General features: G+C 34.5%; 1 protein-coding gene across 1 annotated transcript in view; it reads right to left on the bottom strand.

The window, feature by feature from the left end:
• LOC134264638 (survival motor neuron protein 1-like) overlaps positions 1-5,509 on the bottom strand; it is a 58,246-nt gene extending 52,737 nt beyond the window's left edge. Inside the window, exon 1 of the mRNA XM_062746913.1 lies at positions 5,362-5,509. Within this exon, the coding sequence (XP_062602897.1) occupies positions 5,362-5,400 (39 nt within the window). The 5' untranslated portion in view covers positions 5,401-5,509. The remainder of the gene's footprint in view (positions 1-5,361) is intronic.
• Positions 5,510-24,321: the final 18,812 nt, after the last annotated feature.

A 24,321-nucleotide genomic window follows, 5' to 3' on the forward strand; every position in this document is an offset into this window, starting at 1 on the left:
TCATGACACAACCTCAGGTCATGAGCAATGTTTGTGTGAAGAGTAGATTCAAGTTTTCCATAATAAAAAAAGATATGGACCAGACACGAATTATAAAATTTTTCTTCCAGTGACCTTGAACTTTCCAAAATGACCCTGACCCAAGGTCATGACACATCCTTCGGTCATGAGCAATCTTTGTGTGAAATGAGAACTTACCAAGTTTATCCATAAGAAAAATTGGACCAGATAAGAATTATGAAATTTTTCTTCTAATGACCTTGAACTTGCTCAAATGACCTTGACCCAAGGTCATGACACATCCTTAGGTCAGGAGAAATCTTTGTGTGAAATGAGAACCTAGGCCTAAATAAAAAAAAATATGTTTGTTTCCTGTAACCCGACCGACCCATTCAAATTACCCCGGGTGAATTCCCGACCTACAGGAAGCAAACATATTTTCTTTTTAAGCCCTACCAAGTTTATCCATAAGAAAGATATGGACCGGAAACGAATTATGTAAGAAAGATATGGACCGGACACCTTTGCACAGACAGATCGATGGACAGACAGACATACAAGGTGATTCCTATATACTCCCCCAAACTTCGTTTGCGGGGGGTATAATAAAGATTCTGTGAGAGTCTCATCAAATTTCATTCAGTGGTATACATGAGAGGAGTTGCGGATAAGAGATGGGTACCCCAAAGCGTAATAGACGGACGGACATCCCGATTACTAAATACCCTCCCGCTTTTCAAGCGGGGGTGTTAATATAGTTATATATGTATACAGTCGATTTACAATACCTTATACATACAATACAGCAATCAAGTGTGTGTTAATGCATTCTCAAAAGTCAAAACGAAAGAAAGGGTGGTCGAAGAAATCTCTAATATAAGAAATTCTTTTCTTCTCATAAGAAATTTATTTAGATATTAAGTACGTCAACTACATCCCCAAGTGGTTGTAACAACCCCCCCACCCCAATCTTCATAGTATCATTAATCAAATAATGCATCGTTTGTATTTTACAGATTTCCAAGAACCGTACTTTTTCTTTAGAACTCGCTAAATTGTTTTAAAATCAGTAAAATTGCTTAATTTTAAACTTTACACCCCAACTCACGCTACCCATGAGTAGATGTAAAATTTTGGCCTAAATTTATATAGTTGGGCGTAACGATACACTCTTTAATGAAACAAAAATCTTCGTGCTAGTCCCGACTTTACGCTGATGTAGTGCTACGACTGGGTGTACGACCTTTGATGAAACGGGCCCCTGGTGTGTTCCTAACATTTGAACGTTCTTACAGGTAATAAGTAAATTTATAATTGGTATAAGTCCAATTAATTATTTTCAAAGTCCAGTATAACGCTACATAATTTACCACAATAACAAGAAAACTCAGTAATTGAGAAATAATTATCGTGGTATGAAATTACGGGACTTTTCATATGTATAATGTGGAAAATTATTCATCAACTGTGAATGTGTTTAGCTCTAATTCTTCTGAGGACATATACCATAATGGTTTGACGAATGACGCTTTTCCAAATTTTGAGATGAGAGGTTCTTTATCACCTCCTTTTCTTGCATTTATTTAATATTCAAATGTCGTTTCATTATTCAATCGTCAGTCCATTCGACTGATAGTCGAATAGTCGACTATTCGTTGACATCCCTAATTTTTTGTCAATATCTTTAAATACGAATTCTTTCATTTACAGATGATTTGTACAAACGTTTATATAGATAACATGTATTTAACAGTAATATAAAAATGATGATAAAGCAAAGCATTGTTCTGATATTTGATCATAACAATGGTTGCGTTAATCTTGCACTGATCCTCGGAATTGTGTTGAGGTGTTTGATAAAACTAGAAAGTGTCCAGTGGATTCACAGGTTTACATATACTCCTCAGATAATGCTTCCTTCTGTAGGCATATGCTTTCTGGCGAAAAATATCTGTAAGTTGAGAAAATGTACAAAAAATGTACCTCGACCCCCTTTCATTCGCTTCGGAAGCCCACAACCCGTGCACAACATAGTATACACCTGGCATGTTGGGATATACACGGTGTCATTGTACTGAATTTTTACCAATCAATTATCATGTTGACCATAATTGGTCTCCTTTATAATTTCATTGCAGAAGTAACTGTGTCAATTGTATTAAATAGTCCCAATACTTATAGAACTTTGTGTATATTACTATAAAGTCTATCAAGGAGATGTAATTTGATGAGTGATTTTTACATGCATTATTTTCAGAAGAGTTCAAGGTTGATATCATGATCACTGCACCAAGGTGCGACTTTTTGTACATGCTGAGAAAATTACACATTATTGACATTAATGAAAAAGAATGGTAAAATTAAGATATTCTGAATAACTTAATACAGCTATATAGCTATTTTAAGCTATATAGCCAAATCAAGAGGTTGTACTGGACCTGGTAACTCCTCAATCCACAGGGGCATCTTATCCACTCTGTTCTCTACTTCACATATAAAAATACACAAGGGAAGAATCGAAAGCAGCACACGATTTGTAAACAAAGTCAAAAAACAACTTACTTGAGAAAAGTTACACAAATCCTCAAATGCACCAGTGCAAATGTTGTCCTAGTACTTATCCAGGCTAAAATATTCCAAATATATCCATTTAAAAATAGCTTTTATCCAACTAAAACCCCAGCTTTCTGCACATAGTGAAACTCTTCGCCCAAGAAAAGATAACTCCGCCTCGGATGACAAAGGGCTAGCACCCGAGGCCTTTCGAGTGCACTTGGAAGGCCTCGGGTACTTAGCTAGGCTAAGTAAATGGTGCTAAATTCGAAATGTCTGAAAAATACTTATGGTATGCAAGTTGATATACTTTTAATGTCAATTAATTAGCACAATTTATGTGCACAGATGTTGATAAAAACAAAGCAATAATTATATGTTTTTTTCTTTTAAATTTTAAAACGGAAGTTGTCATCCGAGGCGGAGTTATCTTTTCTGGGCGAAGAGTTTCAATGTGTGCAGATAGCTGGGGTTTTAGTTGGATAAAAGCTATTTTCAATGGATATATTTGGAATATTTTAGCCTGGATAAGTACTAGGACATCATTTGCGCTGGTGCATTTGAGGATTTGTGTAACTTTTCTCAAGTAAATTGTTTTTTGACTTTGTTTACAAATCGTGTGCTACTTTCGATTCATCCCGGTTCCATGTTCATTCGCCCGATTTCCCGTTCGCCTGATTTCTTGTTCGCCCAGAGTCCGCTCACCCTAAAACTTGTTCGCACAGGGTCCATTTGCCATAATTTAATGTAGAATAAAATCTAATGAATTTCTTTCCTAATTTTTTGTGCATTCAAAATAAAACAGACCCTCATTGTGTCCGTCAGACGTTATGCATATGGTCACAAATCATGAAATGGTCACACCTGTTTTAGCATCAGCGGTCACACCTAATCAATTAACGTCTCTGTCCTTTAATTGTTTTCAAAACAAAGGGCCTAGCGCAATTCGTAAAAATAACACGGATGTATCCCCCTTCTTAACATTGATATTATTCATCTAATTAACTATGGTGCAATCATGAACATTTAGTCATTCAAAATTAAAAGATTAGAATCAAATCAAAAATTAAATTAGAAAAAATGATATACTCATATATTAATTTTAAATTCATATATATATACAAGTAAATATATGTATGGTGTCCAGTCAACTCGTACACAAACCGACTCGTACACAGACCAACTCGTACACAAAAAGTCAACTCGTATACAAAATCGAGGAGTCAACTCGTACACAACATTTAATTTTATTCAAATAATCTTTTATTTAGGAATGATTATTAAATATTTAATAAATTTTAAAAAGAAATGTAGTTTTTGTAATTTTTTTCCAAAAATATTGAAATAATTTAACTTCCCTGATTGGGAACATCAAAGAAGTATCGTTAAACCAACACACGCGCGGTGGTTTCTTGGATCTGCGACAAACGCTAATTACGATATGCTCATAATTCGGTATCCTTTAATGATGAGATACTATATGTATGGAAAACGTCTCCAAGTTTCTTCATTCCTTATACTTCACCATGGTTCGTGAGAGTTGTCTTTCCTGGAGCAAGACGGTAAGTTTTTAAAACTTTTTTTATTAGTAGTGTAGTAGTCTAGATAAGATTATGACAAATATGTTTAATACAATATACCATTAAATTCTTACCATGTATTTTCAGCGCATGTACTATCTAAATTACTACATTACTCTATACATATCTTTAAGAAAATAAATTAGGATGCTATAAAATATTATATGAATTCTACAAATAGAAAATTGTATAAAGAAAATTTTAAAATATACGTATAACAATTTTCTTGACAATTAGAAATCCATTTGAAGTAAGTTTTTTTTTGTATTTTGATTTATAAGTATTTTAATAATGAAAGATTTCTTTAAGATTACATTCATTTTATAATTAATATTATAATTAATTGAAGAATCAAGAATGAATATGACAATATATGACAATCTTGATTTATTTATTTAACTAATGTTCCAAAATTCTGATACAATTATCAACAATGTTTAATTAAGCCAAGAAATTCTTTTAAGTACTAATTAAGATCTCTCCTCAGTAAGAGATATATACCACTTTTATGTACAGTATTGTTTCAACATTAGTCGTACATGTGTGTTAAATGTGTGTATTGTTTGCATTTTATATCTTTATTTAAGAAGTATTTAAGATTTATTTATGTGTTGACATTAGAGATGAATTTTGTTCAATGAATGGTATAAATACTGAATCACTAATTATTCTATGTATAGCACATCGTCTGGCAAAAGCATAAAATAGTCAAAATCTTCAGGAAGCACATTTGTGTACCAGTTGACTTCTCAAAAAAAATTTTTTTTGTAACTGGGGAGAACATTAAATAACCTAGTAAAACCTATTTAAAAGTTGTGTACGAGTTGACTTTTGGGTTGTGTACGAGTTGACTTTTTTTGTATACGAGTTGACTTTTTGTGTACGAGTTGGTTTGTGTACGACTCGGTTTGTGTACGAGTTGACTGTAAATCATATGTATTTGGCGAACAAGATATTGGGCGAAAAATAATTCGGGCGAACGGACTCTGCGAACGGACTCTTGCGAACAGGTAGATCGGGCGAACGAACCCGTTACCATTCTTCCCTTGTGTATTTTTATATGTGAAGTAGAGAAAAAAGTGGATAAGATGCCCCTGTGCTCAATCTCTCGATCCTTGTCCCGAGACACATTTGATTATTCTTACTACAATACTCAATAGCCCACCCACATACCATTTAGTATATTTAAATGGATTTTATTTGAAGAAAGAATTTAATAATGTCTTACTCGTCCTCGATGGAAAAGCACGGTACCTGTAGAAGCCATCTTTGCTCAGATACCAAAGCTTAATTACAACAAATCATTTCATTGGTTAAAGAAATCTGCAAAACCAATGAAAATGGATTTCTTACAGATTCTTTGCAAGGAACTCTTCTATGTACGAAGGTACATTGTCTATTTTTACACATTGCTAGATTTTGAAAGAAAAGGGCATTTAGGAACGATGTCAAAGAAAAGGCCTGCAAATGATCCATCATGGAGCGGAGGCAACACAACTTACAAGGACAAGATGGTGCAGATGACCCAACAAGAACGATTGATAGAAGAGAAAAGAAAACAAATAATGGAGAAAATGCAGTCTCAGCCCCCTCAACCTGCCATTCCTCAAAGTACATCGTAAGTGGCTATCATTTCATTAGATTGTTGATTAAATGGGTTGACAAACCTGGAAACCGGGGGGGGGATAGGTTTGATAAACCTTAGGGCGAATTTGTTGCACCTAAACTGGTTCAGGTTTTGGTTTAACAGGTTGGGCACAGTTCCTTTTTCGGGGAAGTATTACAAATCAAAGTACTGAAAGTACTGATATTTGGAGGCTTGGAATGGACATGATTGTCTCTTTGGGATTTTTTTATTCATATTCTGATCCCAACATTTGCCTAAGGGTGGTTGGCCATATCTTTTGAACAGTAGATACCAGGACATTTATACTTCACATATGTATTCTTACAACCTTTACCTTTTGACCTTGACCTTTGAGATTTCCATACTTATGAAAAAATTCTAACCTTGGCCATAACTTTTGAATGGTAAGGGATATATGGTGCTTTCATACTTCACATATATGTAATCCTTGTGAGAAGACCCTACATTGGATACCAAGAACTTTGATCCTTTGACCTTGGAGTTTGACCTACTTTTAAAAAGCAAATCTTGACCATAACTTTTAAAGGTTTAGGGTTGGTTCTTTCATACTTTACATATTTAATCCTTATGACAAGACCTTTCATTTGATAGCAAGACATTTGACCTTGGAGTGTGGCCGACTTAAAAAAAAATATCCTTTGTCATGACTTTTGAAGGGTTAGGGCTTCATACTTCACATATGTATTCTTTGTGGAAAGACCTTTCATTGCATACCAACAATCATGACCTTTTGACCTTTACCTTGGAGACTTCCTTACTTATGGAGTAACTTTAGCCTTAGCCTACTTTCATATTTCATTATTGTATTTCCAGTAAGAATACCCTACTTTTGGTACCAATATATTAAATTTGCATTTAAGAAAAGTTTAATTTTCGCTATAGTACCACACGGGGGGCAACAGTGTTTCACAAACACATCTTGTTCATTTATGTTATCATGGTCTAATGTTTAATTATGTAATTTACTAAATTCCTATTTTTCATCAAAAGGACAAACCACTCTAATTGCAATAAACTATGTTAATTTGAATTCTTTAGTGACTCATGGCAAGAGCTTCCTGAAATGTGAGAAAGCCAAAAAGTACTTTAGTATATCTAACTTTTCAGGACTAAAAGGAGCTGAGGTACAAGCATTCAGATGTATCAATGCATAGATCTACGTGCACATTCAACTTTTAATTAACAAATTTGTTGTGGTGGGTATGAACATGAGGAAGATGCAAATACTTCCAACATTATGAAAAATGTTAAGCAGAACAAATGTCGGTTTGGGTGCAGATCATGAAATGTACTAAGCTTTACAGGTATTTGTTGTCCAGTGCGCATTAATCCTGGCTTCCAAATTGTTACTTGACAGGTGATACCTTAAGAAAACATTTGCATCTAGGTGAAAGTTGACTCCGCAAAATGTGCCATCCCATTGTGTAAGTTTTATTAAGTGATTACACCGCCTTTACTAGATATCGCGGATTCAACGATACCCTAATATCCAGTTTTATACGCGATTTTACGAATAATACCCAATTTTGTTGAAAATCCTTCCCATTTACAAGCATTCACCCATCTATTACACTTTTTAGACGGAGGCTTTATGCCTCCGCTCTATTGGTATCGCTCATCTGCGGCGGAAGGGAATTTGCGATCGCCATCTAGCGGCAAATCACGTTAACTTTAATTAGCCTGGTCCCCCGGCTCATCCTTTCCAAGGCAGGAGTACACGAAGCAAAGCAGTGACAGGGAACCAGGCTAAACTTTGATAAACTGGCCTGCCTGTCTGATATCGGAAATGCACTGTATACAGACAGGTGATCAGTAATGTTTAGAGTCCGCTGCTGACACGCTCATTGGCTGATAAAAACTCTCGCTGACATACAATTTAAATTGTCGGGGAATCCAAAACAGATCACCGAGTGCAGTTCTCTGCATCTGCTTTTGATGCAATTACAGTAAAACACGTTTAGTACGAACACGGATATAGCGAATTCACGGATATAACGAAGTTTTTCTGGGTCCCCGGCAAAATTCTTTACAAATCTTTGTAAAATTTTACGGTTATAACGAACTCTGATATAACGAATTTACGGATATAGCGAACTGATTTTGAGTCAGGTAGAGGTTAAATATAATGGATTTTACATCTTTTATAACGAACTTTGAAAGATTTCAAAATTTGAATAATTGAACTGACTTTATTTTCTCTCAGCATTTGTATATAAAATTCAATTCATAATAAAACCTTAGTTATCGAAGGTATGTTTTGTAATATTTGCTTCCCTTACATATTTAATAGTAACACTTGAAGGAAAACATGCATATTGCGAATTCGCTATATATGGTTATACAAATTCGTTATACGGATATAACGAATTACGGATATAGCGAATTGAATTCACGGGTCCCAGGACTTCGCTATAACCGTGTTTTACTGTGTAATCTAATTCGGTCACAATATTTTCCACATACAATACATAATTTTTTTTTCCTCATAGAACTATAATTATCTCACACCTTTCACCTCGCCTGAGGTTTTTTTTTAAATTAGTTTGCGAGGGTCCTATATCACATTAATACCCTACATTACCTAGATAGAAGAAATCTGCATCGTTTAATTGAAACTGACATATTTTAAATGTTCACTCACTGACTCAGCAGAGAGCTGCAGCTCATCTGTTTATAGCACAGGTTCAGAATTTTTTAGAATTCCTTATCACATGTTTCAGAAGAGCTTGCAAACTATATAGATGGGACAAACTGACCTACATGTTTCTATGTTTACATGACCAAAACAGTGTCTTGAATATTTCTTAGTGGTGTAAATTTAGTAATATTATGGCTAACCTGTGCAAAAAAGGAAGCAATATAACAAGGGTACCCATAAAACACTGTTGTCATGAAATCTGCAATAGTGACTCAAAGTATGCCCACAAAAAATACTTGCAAGGAGTTGAATTTATTAAATTTCCCAAACCTTGGAGAGATATTGAAAAAGTGGGTGAATGTTTGTAAACGGTTCATTGGCGGATCCAAGGGGGGGGGGGGTCCGGGGGTTGGAAGCCTCCTTTATTTATACTATATATATATGTATATATATGTACCGTTTTTTAATCATATCTTTGAAGGAACTAACATGCAACTCTTTGTTTTAAACCCAACCCGCACCCCACCCCAAATTTTTTTTTTCAATTTCCCCCCCAAAAATTCGTTGTACTCTTTGGAAATGCTGCAAATCCATTCAATTTTAAGGCTTCAGTAGTTTTTTAGCTCTACTGGTCAGAGACCAGAAGAGCTTATGCGATAGTAAGGTGTCCGTCGTCCGTCCGTCTGTCTGTCTGTCCGTCTGTAAACAATTTTTCAAAACGCTACTCCTCCTACAGTTTTGGTCTGATTTTAATATAACTTGGCACACAAGTAGACTACACTAAGATACATAAAATAGTTCATCGGTTTTTCATTTCGATGAACGGTGTTGCAATGGTTTTTAAAAATAGAATTTTCTGTGAAATTTCTTTAGAATGCTACTGTTCCTACAGTTTTGATCTGATTTCAATATTACTTGGCAAATAAGTAGACAACACTAAGATACATAAAATAGTGCATCGGTTTTTGATTTCGATGAACGGTGTTGCCATGGTTACTAAAAATAGAATTTTCTGTGAAATTTCTTTAAAATGCTACTCCTCCTACAGTTTTGATCTGATTTCAATATTACTTGGCAAATAAGTAGACAACACTAAGATACATAAAATAGTGCATCGGTTTTTGATTCAATGAACGGTATTTCTGTGGTTACTAAAAATAGAATTTTCTGTGAAATTCCTTTAAAACGCTAGTCCTTCTACAGTTTTGGTCTGATTTCAGTATTACTTGGCACACAAGTAGACTACACTAAGATACATAAAATAGTGCATCGGTTTTTGATTTCGATGAACGGTGTTGCCATGGTTACTATAAATAGAATTTTCTGCGAAATTTCTTTAAAACGCTAGTTCTTCTACAGTTTTGGTCTGATTTCAATATTACTTGGCACACAAGTAGACTACACTAAGATACATAAAATGGTGCATCGGTTTTCGATTTCGATGTACGGTGTTGCCATGGCTACTAAAAATAGAATTTTCTGTGAAATTCCTTTAAAACGCTACTCCTTCTACAGTTTTGATCTGATTTCAATATTACTTGGCACACAAGTAGACTACACTAAAATACATAAAATAGTGCTATCGATTTTTTGATTTTGATGAACGGTGTTGCCATGGTTACTTAAAATAGAATTTTCTGTGAAATTTCTTTAAAATGCTACTGCTCCTATAGTTTTGATCTGATTTCAATATTACTTGACAAATAAGTAGACAACACTAAGATACATAAAATAGTGCATCGGTTTTTGATTTCGATGAACGGTATTTCTATGGTTACTAAAAATAGAATTTTCTGTGAAATTCCTTTAAAACGCTAGTCCTTCTACAGTTTTGGTCTGATTTCAATATTACTTGGCACACAAGTAGACTACACTAAGATACATAAAATAGTGCATCGGTTTTTGATTTCGATGAACGGTGTTGCCATGGTTACTAAAAATAGAATTTTCTGTGAAATTCCTTTAAAACGCTACTCCTTCTACAGTTTTGGTCTGATTTCAATATTACTTGGCACACAAGTAGACTACACTAAGATACATAAAATAGTGCATCGGTTTTTGATTTCGATGAACGGTGTTGCCATGGTTACTAAAAATAGAATTTTCTGTGAAATTCCTTTAAGAGCTACTCCTCCAACAGTTTTGGTCTGATGGCAATGGCTTCTTTTCTCATCCTTTGTTATAAGTACAAACCAGTAGAGCTACAGTCTCGACAGAGACTTCTGGTTTTTTTTTTTTATTCGGACTAGAGGTACCATTTCAAAGAAATAAATGGACGTAAACAGATATTATTTACCGAAACCAAAGATCTTCCTTACGTGTGTGTGAATCTTTGCTTAAGAGTGTGTTTAGGTGGGGGGGGGAGGTATAGGGACAGTACAACCCTGGAACCCCCTTTCAAAAATGGCTGGATCCGCCTCTGAAACGGGAAGGATTTTCAACGAAATTGGGTATTATCCGTAAAATCGCGTATAATACTGGATATAAGGGTATTGTTGAATCCGCGATATCTAGTAAAGGCGGTGTAATCACTTTATAAAACTTAAACAATGGGCTGGCACATTTTGCGGAGTCAACTTTCACCCAGATGCAAATGTTTTCTAAAGGTATCACCAGTCAAGTAAGAATTTGGAATTCAGGATTAATGCACACTGGACAATAAATACCTGTAGAGCTTAGTACATTTCATGATCTGCACCCAAACAGGCGTTTGTTCTGCTTAATATTTTTCATAATGTTGGAAATATTTGCATCCTCTTCATGTTCATATCCAACACAACAGAATTGTTAATTAAAAGTTGAATGTGCATGTAGATCTATGCATTGATATATCTGAATGCTTGGATCTCAGCTCCTTTTAGTCCTGAAGAGTTAGAGATACTAAAGTACTTTTTGGCTTTCTCACATTTCAGGAAGCTCTTACCATGAGTCACTAAAGAATTCAAATTAATATAGTTTATTGCAATTAGAGTAGTTTGTCCCCCCCCCCCCCCCGTCTGGTAATACAGTGAAGATTAAACTTTTCTTAAATGCAAATTTAATATATTGGTACCAAAAGTAGGGTATTCTTACTGGATATACAGTTGTGAAACATGAAAGTAGGCTAAGGCTAAAGTTACTTTATAGGTACGGAAATCTCCAAGGTAAAGGTCAAAAAGTCATGATTGTTGGTATGCAATGAAAAGTCTTTCCACAAAGAATACATATGTGAAGTATGAAGCCCTAACCCTTCAAAAGTTATGACAAAGGATAATTTTTTTAAAGTAGGACAAACACCAAGGTCAAATGTCTTGCTATAAAATAAAATGTCTTGTCATAAGGATTAAATATATAAAGTATGAAAGCACTAACCCTAAACCTTTAAAAGTTATGCTCAAGATTTGCTTTATAAAAAGTAGGTCATACTCCAAGGTCAAAGGGTCAAAGTTCCTGGTATCCAATGTAGGGTCTTCTTACAAGGATTACATATGTGAAGTATGAAAGCACTATATATCCCTTACCATTCAAAAGTTATGGCCAAGGTTAAAGTTTTTTCATAAGTATGGAATCTCGAAGGTCAAGGTCAAAAGGTCAAAGTTGTTAATATCCAATGAAAGGTCTTTCCACCAAGAATACATATATGAAGCATAAATGTCCTGGTATCTACTGTTCAAAAGATATGGCCAACTACCCTTAGGCAAATGTTGGGGTCAGAATATGAAAGAAAAATTCCCAGAGACAAACTATCATGTTCATTCCAAGCCTCCGTCTATCAGTACATTCAGTACTTTGATTTCAATATCTCTCCAAGGTTTGGGATATCTAATAAATTCAACTCCTTGCATATATTTTTGTGGGCATACCTTGAGTCACTATTGCAGATTGCATGACAACAGTGTTTTATTGTAGGGATGGGTATCGCCAAAAATTTCGTATCGGGATATATCACGATTTTTTTCGCACAATATCACGATAATATTATGATATTTTTAAAAGCAGTTTTTACAATGATTTTATATGAAAAGTCATTATTTTTCTAAAAAATATGCTAGAAAAACAAAATTTTACTTTCTTGAAATTTTTATACAGTGGACCCTCAGATATCCGGATGCTTCAGTATCCGGACGATTTTTCATCGGGACGAAATTTTTAAATGTTATATTGTCTTGTTTAACTGGTGATTCAGGTATCCGGACGCTTCACATATCCGGACAAATTGACTAGGAACCAAAGCGTCCGGATAAATGAGGCCCCACTGTATATATAAAATCAATTATGTTTGGACGGTAAGATGCCGTTCTTTCCACTTTTCACAACATTTTTTATACTTTCTGTAATTGTAATTTGAAAGATTGAACAAATAAATTAATAATTTCTCGACTTTATAATATGTACCTAAAGACCGGTATTTAGGTCTCCGTATCACTTTACATAACACGCAACAAAAAATCGCGATATACCAGTATACAGATAAAATCGCACATCCCTATTTTATTGCATCCTTTTTTGCACAAGTTAGCCATAATATTACTAAATTTACACCACAAAGTAAGATCCAAGCCACTGTTTTGGTCATGTAAACATAGAAATATGTGGGTCAGTTTGTCCCATCTAAATAGTTTGCAAGCTCTTCTGAAACATGTGATAAGGAATTCTAAAAATAGATGCAGCAGAGATTCTGAACCTGTGCTATAAACAGATAAGCTGCAGCTCTCTGCTGAGTCAGTGAGTGAACATTTAAAATATGTCAGTGTCAATTAAACAGCGATTCAGATTTCTTTTTTCTAGGTAATGTAGGGTATTAATGTGATAGGACCTTCACAAACTAATTAAAAAACCCTCAGACGAGGCGAAAGGTGCGAGATAATTATAGGTCCATGAGAAATCTTAACACTTGTGTTGAACAATTTACATCTGAAAAAAAAAGAATTATGTTTTGTATGTGGAAAATATTTTCATCGAATTAGATTAATTGCGTCAAAAGCAGATGCAGAGAACTGCACTCGGTGATCTGTTTTGGTTTCCCCAACAATTTAAATTCTATGTCAGCGAGAGTTTTTATCAGCCAATGAGTGTGGCCAGCAGTGGACTCTTAACATTACTGATCACCTGTCTGTATACAGCGCATATCCGATATCAGACAGGAAGACCAGTTATCAAAGTTAACGTGATTTGCCGCTAGATGGCGATCGCAAATTCCCTTCCACCGCAGATGAGCAATACCAATAGAGCAGAGGCTTTAAAGCCTCCATCTAAAAAAGGGAACTTTTACTCTTTTCAGTAATAAAAACATTACTGAATTCGGGAATTTTTGTCATATTTTTTTAATAATGCCTCATTCCATTTATTAAATAAAAAGTGCGTAAAAAATACCATGTGATGTGTTTAATCTTTATTAAACGAACCTCGCTGAGTGAAAAATTCGGTCCTTCAGTGCTGCAGACAAGAGTTAAAGATGAGATTAAATCATACGGCATCGGGAGTATTCTTCAAATGGATGTGAATATTTCCCTTAAAAGTATTTTATTATTTATTCAAAAGCAGAAAAATTTCATAGCTTGGTTTCATGGAGGTGACATCTTTTGAAAATGCATAGGAATTTAAACTCACGTGCAGCAGAAATCCAAGACTTTTACTTTAATTTTTCTTGTTGACAAATGGAACGAAAAGTATGGAATCTAATAAGGGCATTGATTTTAAAAGAATATCATTTGAAATTTAATATTTCAAATAATTATTTTCATCTGTAAAAGAAGCAGTGGTTTTCAAATTATTTGTACCATGTCATTTAAATAGATAGTGTAAAATAAAATTAGAACGAATAATTTCATGAAAGAGTTAGCAAGTGCTGAACGTATTCAGTTGCACAGTTTTAACACAGGTAAGCTTCCATAAGAAATCTATATCATAGAAGTATTTCATTACTCATTTTCAGCTTTTTGCAGCGATAACTAGATGCTGTCATGAGACAGTAATACCCGCACTTAGGTGTTTGCCTCTAAATGCACACTTCTTCATATTGGGCTTTACCACGGAAAAAAGTCAATAATTTACATAATACATATATTCTTCAAATTGAGCATAATATGCTCAGGTGACCATGTAGCTGCAGATCTGCAGCGTTATGGTTTTATATATTTGTCTTTGACCATAACGCTACAGATCCCCATATGCAAAAAAGGTGCAATTTACGGCGCAATATTTTTTGCGCACTCATGGGCAGAATTTCTCCATTTTCTAGCATTGGTCAATCAACTACCTTTCACTCCCTAATTTTAGACACATTCTGTAGTCAAAATGTATATTTTGTCCACCTCTCAGCCATTTATAGTCATCTCTACAGGCAATAAACTCGCTTGATATGAATTTTATGCAATCTAACAAATGATTTTAATCAAGCGAGTTTATCTCGTGTAGAGACGACTATAAAAGGATTGGAGATGGATAAAATATACAGATTAGTTAAATAATGTGCCTAAAATTAGGGGGTGAAAGGTAGTAAATTGACCGATGCTGGACAGTGGAGAAATTCTCCCCAGAAGTGCGCAAAAAAATATTGCACCGTAAATTGCACCTTTTTTGCATTACTGGATCTGTAGCTTTATGGTCAAACACTAATATATAAAACCATAACGCTATACAGATCTTCAGCTAGTGACCATGTGACCCATGGGCCTCCATCTTATAGGTATTTCATATTCTTAATTCATTACCAGTCGGAAATTAAACAACAGAATTAAATTAATGATGTAAATTAGGTTTGAGAAGGGGGGGGGGGGCACATAATTCGAACTTTTAAATATATTTTCTCATATAGATTAACAACAAATAATATTATTTAAATTAGTGTAAAGTGTTTTTGATGAATTTTTCAAAATTTGAAAAGTTTATTTATATTTGATTAGGCAGAAACTTCTCGAAGGCTGCCATATACACAATCAATTTAGTCAACCCCGACCCCTCTCCCATCAACACACACACAAACACACCTTATTTGCCTGTTTTTGGAAATAGGCCTAGATGGCAAAGTTAAAATAAAACATCTTTTGTAAATGATAATTTTCAATTTGTTCTTGCACTATACTTGTATCTGAATACCTGCATCACATTGGGCTTGCGTCACGTACCCAACTTAAGTACTAGTTTTACCACTGGCATTATCATTTTAGATTTCACTGCACGTGCAGTAGGCTACTAGTGTGCATCATTACAGTCAGTAGGAATTATTTTATTTTGTGTTTTAACTGGATTATATTTCATGAAGATAACAGTGCCTAAATAATGACAATCGGTAAGTACAAGTTTTGGTATAGATTTGGGTAAAATAGTCTGAAATGCAAACGGTTAGGTTCAGCATCGGATGACCTTTGATCCTCTAAACTTACAATAGACGAATTTACATTCTGAAGAGTTATCCCCCGTTATCAACGTTACATTCAGTTACAAGATCCAGAATTTTTTTTTCTGGGAGGGAGGTGGGGGGAGGGGGAGGGGGGTTCCAGACCAGAATTAGCCTGGTTCCCTGTCCCTGTTTTGCTTTATATACTCCGCGTCACTAGGGCCAGGTGGAGTACAATGGAATCCACCTGGCTCTCCTGCCTTGGCAAGGATGAGACAGGGGACCAGAATTTCCTGAGAAGCAAAAAAAAAAAAAAAGAAGTTATGGTTGGGTCTGTTTTCTAGGGTGGAGGGACACTTAGGGCACCCAAAATCATTTTTATTTCCTCCAGTATATATTATAGTCCTGCAAATTCCAGAGGGGGGGGGGGGGGTGTTGAGGGGGGGATCTCCCAATCCACTTCCCTGTCCCTGTAATGACAAATGATCATGTGACTCCTAAATAGTAGGAAACTTTTTCCATTTCACTATATATAATTTTGTTTCTTGTGTTATTATGTTATGTAAATTTAATGGTATAAAGGTTGTGAACCCCTAGAGGCCATCCCCACTCTCCTAATGAGCTGAAATGTTCACAATATGACTGCATTAAATTGAATAAAAGTGCATCAATAATAAGATTACTTGAAATTTTATTCATGAATTTGTGTCAACTTATCTTCTTAGAATTAGGAATGAAAATCATTCAGAGACGGACCATATTAAACTATTTGTATAAACATTTTTTAAAATGTAAAAACAAGTAGTAGTTTGCATACATGAACATTGAACAGGGGTCTGGGAAGGGGTGAGGGGAAGGATCGTGTTGATATTTCTTTATATACGTCTTAATGGTTGAAAACTCCTAAAATGAATGTTGACCTCAAATCTAACTTGTCCTCATTATTTTTTTAAATGGTGGTGTCTCCATATGAGTGAAAAATACCTGAGAGGGATCTTTAACAACAAACAAAATGACATAAAAACACAATATTGATTTGCGTTAAGAAATATGCAGGGGATTTTTTCCATCATAAATCTTCTTCTCAAGAACAGCAAGGGCATTATTGTCCCCCATTTTGGGGAAAGGGAGGGGACATTAAATCTCATTTGTCTGTCAGTCTGTCCATCTTATTTACAGCTAGTATGTGCATCTGTCACAATAAATTTAATCTTGGTCATAACTTTTGAATAATAAGAGATTGTGCTTTCATATTTCACATGTACATTACCACAAAACTTTCTAAATATACTATGATTTTTTAAACGAAGTGAGACCTTAACCTTAAAGTTCTACCTACTTTCCAAAAAATAACATTTTAAATTAATCATTTTGAAAGAGAAAAGAAAGGGCATTCAAATTATACATGTTTATTACATGTGAAAAGACTTTTCTAAATATATCATGACTTTTGACTCTGTGACCTTGACCTAGAAATTTAACCTACTTTTCAAAATATTATATTATATATATATATAACTTTTGATTCAAAAGAGATAGGACTTTCATATTTGACATGTACATTACTTGCAACAAAATATTTCAGAGCATGCTATGATTTTTCCCCTTTGACCCAATTTTCAAAAATTGATATATGATAGGGGTGCATATTTGACACACAATCTGCCATAAATTATGGCATCCCATTCACTAAAACACAGAAAGCAGAGGACCACAATTCTTTGAATTTGCTTGTATAATCTTGATAGATGGAAACATCCTCATATAATGTAGATTCAAGTTTTTTATGCCACACCATGATTAGGAATACATACATGTATAGTTTTTGTCATGTCCGTCCTCCACCCTTCCATCTGTCTTTCCATCGGGCTCAAAGAAACTTTCTAGATATTTTTATCAAAGTTCATATGTTGATGCATACTGATGTAAATATCCAACTGCAGCAATATTTTTTGACTTTGACTTTTCCTTTGACCTTCACTTAACTTTTCTTTAAATTACTGTTTAGCTTTATTTTAAAGAAACCGTTCAAGTTGTGTAATGAAACTTCACATGATGATACATACTGATGTAAGCTTTACAATGCGTCACTCTTTTTTTACCTTGACCATTCCTGTGACCTTGACCTCACTTTTCTTAAATTAATGTCTAGATCAGTTTTGAATAAACAATTCAAGATATATTTATCAAACTTCATATGCTGATACATACTGCTGAGAGCTATTAATACATCAACTCATTTTGACCTTGAATTTTCCTTTGACCTTGACCTCACTTTTTAAATTATGTGTTTATCTTAGTTTTAAATAAACCATTAATTATAGTTTTATCAAACTTCATATGCTAATAGTAAATTCATACTGATGTAAGCTTTTCAACTGCAACAACATTTTGGCCCCAACCTTTCCTTTGACCTCTCTTTTTTTAGAAAAGGTGTTAAGCTCAGCTTCATTAAATCATTCAAGATATTTTTATCAAACATGATATGCTGATATGTATTAGTGAAGCTACTCACCTGCATCAAAAACTTCACCTGGCACATTCCTGTGACCTTGACCTCCATCCTTTTTAATTTGTATTTCACTTAGTTTTAAAGAAATGATTTAAGACATTTTTAAAACATCATTTTACGACCCCCATTAGTCCCCCCGTGGCAAAATCAACATTCCGAAACCTTACTGCACATCTACATGACACCACCAACCATCTCCCAAAAGATGATTAGCCTACTGTGTAAAATGTAAGAGGAGTTCAGGGAAGAAAAGTGTGACAGACGGACGGACGGACGGACGGACATGAGTAACAACAATATACCCGAACTTTCTTTAGAAAGTGCGGGTATAAATATTGCAGTTTTGAGCATACATACACTCAATAGACAATAAATATTTAGAGGATGTGAAAATATTCTTGCACTTTATCTTTTATTCAAAACAAACACGAAAATAGAGGCTATAAAACGAGTGAAAATTCCCTAATACTGTAATGTTTTTATTACTGAAAAGAGTAATAGTTCCCTTTTTAGCTCACCTGAGACGAAGGCTCAAGTGAGCTTTTCTGATCAAAATTTGTCCGTTGTCTGTCGTAGTCGTTGTCGTTGTCGTCGTCGTTGTCGTAAACTTTTCACATTTTCATCTTCTTCTCAATAACCACTGGGCCAATTTCAACCAAACTTGCTACAAAGTATCCTTGGGTAAAGGGGATTCAAGTTTGTTCAAATGAAGGGCCCCACCCTTTTCCAAGGGGAAATAATTATGAATTAGAGAAAAATTAATGGCATTTAAAAAAAATCTTCTCAAGAACCACTGGGCCAGGAAAGATGAAACTCATGTGGAATCATCCTCAGGTAGTGTAGATTCAAGTTTGTTCAAATCATGACCCCCGGGGCTAGGGTGGGGCCAAAATGACTGACCCAAGTTTTACATAGGAATATATGATAGGAAAAATCTTTAAAAATCTTCTTCTCAAGAACCACTGGGCCAGGAAAGATGAAAATAATGTGAAATCATGCTCAGGTAGTGGTAGTGTAGATTCTAGTTTGTTCAAATCATGACCCCTGGGGCTAGGATAGGGCTAAAATGGTCGACCCAATTTTTACATAGGAATATAAAGGAAAAATCTTTAAAAATCTTCTGATCAAGAACCACTAGACCAGGAAAGATATAAATCATGTGGAATTATCCTCAGGTAGTGTAGATTCAAATTTGTTCAAATCATGACTCACGGGGCTAGGGTGGGACCAAAATGGCCAATCAAAGTTTTACATAAGAATATATAGGAAAAATCTTTGAAAATCTTCTCAACAACTACTGGGCCAGGAAAGATAAAACTCATGTGGTATCATCCTCAGGTAGTGTAGATTCAAGTTTGTTCAAATCATGACCCCCGGGGCTAGGGTGGGGCCAAAATGGCCGACCCAAGTTTTACATAGGAATATATAGGAAAAATCTTTAAAAATCTTCTTCTCAAGAACCACTGGACCAGGAAAAATGAAACTTCTGTGGAATTATCCTCAGGTAGTGTTGATTCAAATTTGTTCAAATCATGACCCACGGGGCTAGGGTGGGGCCAAAATGGCCGACCCAAGTTTTACATAGGAAATATATATAGGAAAAATCTTTAAAAATCTTCTTCTCAAGAACCTGGGCCAGGAAAGATGAAACTCATGTGGATCGAATCATCCTCAGGTAGTGTAGATTCAAGTTTGTTCAAATCATGACCCCCGGGACTAGGGTGGGGCCAAAATGACCAACCCAAGTTTTACATAGGGATATACATGTATAGGGAAACCTTTTAAAATCTTCTTTTCAAGTACTGAAAAGCCATGATTAGTGATATTTATATGGAATCATCCTCAGGTAGTGTAGATTCTAGTTTGTTCAAATCATGAACACCTGGGTGGGGTGGGGGAATTCAAGCCCCCCCCCCCCCCACCTCAGTATAAACTTTCAGTTCTGATCTGATATGTGCTATTTCCTAGCTTTGTACTCAGGTGAGCGCTTTGGCCCCTGGGCCTCTTGTTTAGTAATACTTCCCCGAAAAAGGAACTGTGCCCAACCTGTTTAAGGTTTAACAGGTTTGGCACACCCTACCAGACGGTACTTTTATCCCCCATTTGGTAGACAATCTCCCATATCATTGACGTATTTTACTAACCATTTGGGGGACAAAATTGGTTGTGTTCAATTCCATGGAGTGGCGCATAATTCTAAACCATGTGGAATAAAATATAGATATTTTTTGTTGTTCTGAGTGAAAAAAATCGGAAATTCTATGTGCAATTTTTTGCACAGAGTCATTCAAAAATTTGACTAAAACTTCGCGTATGTAAACAAGTGCAATATTTCTCTGTTTTTTACTTTAAAAGAAAATTCTCTCCTTCTCCAGCGATGCTGCACCTGTCAATCATGTTCTTTACTTTCTATTTCAATTATCTGGGCAACCAATCAATAAGTGCAAACCAATCAAAATGATGATCTTTTTTAACCCTGATGAAAAGTCGGATTTAACTACGAAGGCACATTTGTGTTAATCTTAAATAAGGAAATAAGTAAATGCAATTGGATTATGATATAATTATTGTTTTAAAATGATGTACTTGGAAGAAAATCAAGAATAATTGCAAAAGTCACTTTATGAATCTTTTATTGAAAATTAATTATCAAATATATTAAATTCATCAGTAATATACATATTAAACCACAAAAGGTCATATGGAATCTGCAACTTCATCCTAAAAGAAAAATAACAACAAATATTATGTTCAACTCTAGAAAAATATAACTTTATAGCAGTAAGTGCCCACCATACCAATAAAGCATGAGGAGCTTGTGTTTAACAGGATTTTAAGGAGATAAATATTGATAAAGATCCAAAAAGAGAGTGAAAGTTAACTCATCAAGAGTTAAACTACTTGATGAAATTGAAATTTTATCCAACAAAACACAACAGATTCTTTTTTGGATCAATTGATCAAAAAGTTCAGCTGTTTCAGGCAACTATGGGTATCATTTTTACGAAGTTACGGAGAAACTGCACATGGAAATTTGACCGTTTTATGTTAATTGTGCGAGGAATATGTTCACTAAAATTCCCCAAGGCCTATGCAAATGCGCTTTTGCTTTATTTTAATAAAAATTGCAATAAAATAAAAAAGTCCACCATTTGGTCAGTAAAATACATCACCGATATGGGAGATTGTCTACCAAACGGGGGATAAAGTACCATTTGGTAGGGTGTGCCCAACCTGTTTAAAACTAGTTTTTCAATCTGGTTTAAGTTTCAATCCTGTTTACCTCAGGAAGTCGATTTACCCAAATGTGCATTTACAATGTTGTAGTAGGAACCTTAATATAACAATATATTAACCAAATTACACATGCAAAAAAAAGTTAAAATCTTTTTCATAATAAAAGAATCCAAGAAATGATAGGTTATTTGTTCCTTGCTTTTCTTTCTTAAAATGCAGTATTATTTTTATAATGCCTCAAAGATTCCTCAAATGATCAATTTCCACATTTTCAACACATGAAAAGATAAAAACTTGGGTATTTATAATTATTACTCTTGAGATTTCCAATATTAAAACTGTCTTTACAGTATGTTCTACAATTTATCATACATGTTAAAGTTTGTCAAAATGATTCAAAACATATTTCTGAAAAGGAAAATTTAATAACAATTTCTTCTCATTATCAACAGGCACTTGTTTTGTACATGTGGCACCCCTACTTATTTTTACCAATAAGTAAAAACAAAAACAAACGAACAATTAAGTGCCTGTGTCATTATCATTGAACGAACACACCAAATTACAATATGCAGCATTTAGGCCAAGCTTAAAAAATTCTTTGTTTGCAGTTGCCGACCTGTGATTTTTAGTCTGGGTAGGTAGGTAGGCAATTTAAAAAAAAAAAAAAATTTTTTTCCAGATTTTAGGTCACCTGAGTAAACTCAGGTGACCTATTGCTGTTGTTTGCGTCCGTCGTCGTGCGTCGTCCGTCGTGCGTTAACATTTGAACATTTTCAGCTTCTTCTCTGCAACCACTGAACCAATTTCAACCAAATTTAGCACAAAGCATCTATGGGTGAAGGGTAACAAAAATTGTGAATCTCATGATCCCTGCCCCCCTGGGGCCTGAGGGGTGGGGCCAAAACCACTAAAATTAATGCAATCTTTAAAAATCTTCTTCTTTACTCCTGGACATCAAGCAGTCAAACTGTTTGCATGATTCAAACGTTTCAGTGACGTAATCAGCAATGAGTCCTCTACCAAAATTGTGAAATTCATGGCCCTGGGGTCAGGGGTTCTAGTGCTAGGGCGGGGCTAAATAAGTAGGTAGTGAAAATGCATTATTTCTTTTAAAATCTTCTTCTCTGCTCCTGGATATTAAATAAACTAACTAAGTACATAATTATGATGAGCAAGAGTGCCTCTACCAAAATTGTGATTTTTATGGCCCCAGGGTCAGGGGTTCTTGTTTTAGGGTGGGGCTCTAATGATTATATAGTGAAATGCATGAATTCTTTGAACATAAAAATTTCCTCCTGGTTAATATACTAATGATCTTATAACATATTTAAGGCCAGGATTTATTTAATTTTCAGTTTTACAAACCCTCCGCTCAAGGTTTTGAATTTTCAGGAAAAAAAACAACAATTTTTTTCTTTCCGATGTCAAATTTGAGTCGGTATCGAGATTTCAAATTTACGAACTCGTACTTCCGATTTGTATGAAACGGCGGGTAAATAAAGCTAGATCTGAGAAGAAAGCTTGGTTTAGTGTAAAATTCATCGATACGAGTGCCATTCAAAACGACTTTCACCCGTTCAAAGGACAAATAAAATGCTGACGTCTTTGTTGCACAATGACATGCTGGTGAGATAATTTTGTTTTCGTTTCAAAAGTATCTGTCTGTAAATTATTTTCCTCCCCCAGGTTTTAAACTGCCCGTGGTAGCTATTGCATATTGCCAGACATTGTTTAGGTCTCTGTTATAGCTTACAGTCTAAGTATCATGCCTTCAGAAAAGGGTTGCTTATGCATCATTTAGAATGTTCTATCGTTAAAATGGTACATTGTAGCTAAAAGGTTTAATGATAGATGTAATGAATAAAACTATGGGAGAAGTTAAGTCCATTTGAGGAAGAAATAAACAATAAAAGAAATAAAAAAAAAATCAAGTATTAAAAGGTAAGAATATATAAATATATACAGGCATGTAGTATCAGTTTATTTGTATCAGCCAGAAAAATTATTTTACACCTAATTGAAAAAAAAACTCCCCAATACTCCCTGTCTGTTTTATGATAGGAATTATAATTTTAGGCATCAAGTAAATTTTAGAACAATGTCTACACATTCACCTAACACATATTAAAAAAATGAAGATATATTGAAAGATTTTTAAAAAGAATTGATTTTTTAAAATATATTTTCAACATCACAAAATTTATATAACTGGCCCAAACTGGCAGATGATGAAATAAGCAATTAAATGTGCAACTTTCCTATTTGTTTTAAAGCATTATGTGTAGTGGTAAGGAGCCTATTTTAGCATAAAAAAAGATTTACAAATGTTAATAATTGATTTAACAGATAAAATCAAAAGAATCCCCGCCCGCCCCTCTCAAAATGTCCCGCCCCGGTGTTTTTTATTTTGATTTTTGGGTGTTAAAAGTATTTTCCATGTATTTTTATTCAGCAAGAATTTTGGTTAAAGTTTAAGAGTTATCTCTCGTATGTATTAAAAGTCGCGTGTCGCTATTTATAGCAAAAGAGCCATGTGAAGAATGGCGAAAAATCGGCAATAAAAGCAGTTTAAATATGTAATGAAAAGATAAATTGTCAGTGTAGAGAAGAAAAAATAGCATAAACACATCTAGATAGTATTAATCATGTTAATGGCTTGAGCAAATTAGAGAGATTTTAACTAAGGAAAAATAGACAGGGAAAATAACACCTGGTCAAGTTTTAAACGATCTCCAACTGTGTGTGATTTTTCTTTGAAAAAAAAAATAATAAAACATCGTAGGCAGACTTTAAAGAATGCTAAGAAAATGTTAAATCTTAAAACTGTTCAGG

This window comes from Saccostrea cucullata, unplaced genomic scaffold (assembly GCF_032062105.1).
Source record: "Saccostrea cucullata isolate Sc308-1 unplaced genomic scaffold, CSIRO_AGI_Scuc_v1 ctg1225, whole genome shotgun sequence".
NCBI lineage: Eukaryota > Metazoa > Mollusca > Bivalvia > Ostreida > Ostreidae > Saccostrea > Saccostrea cuccullata.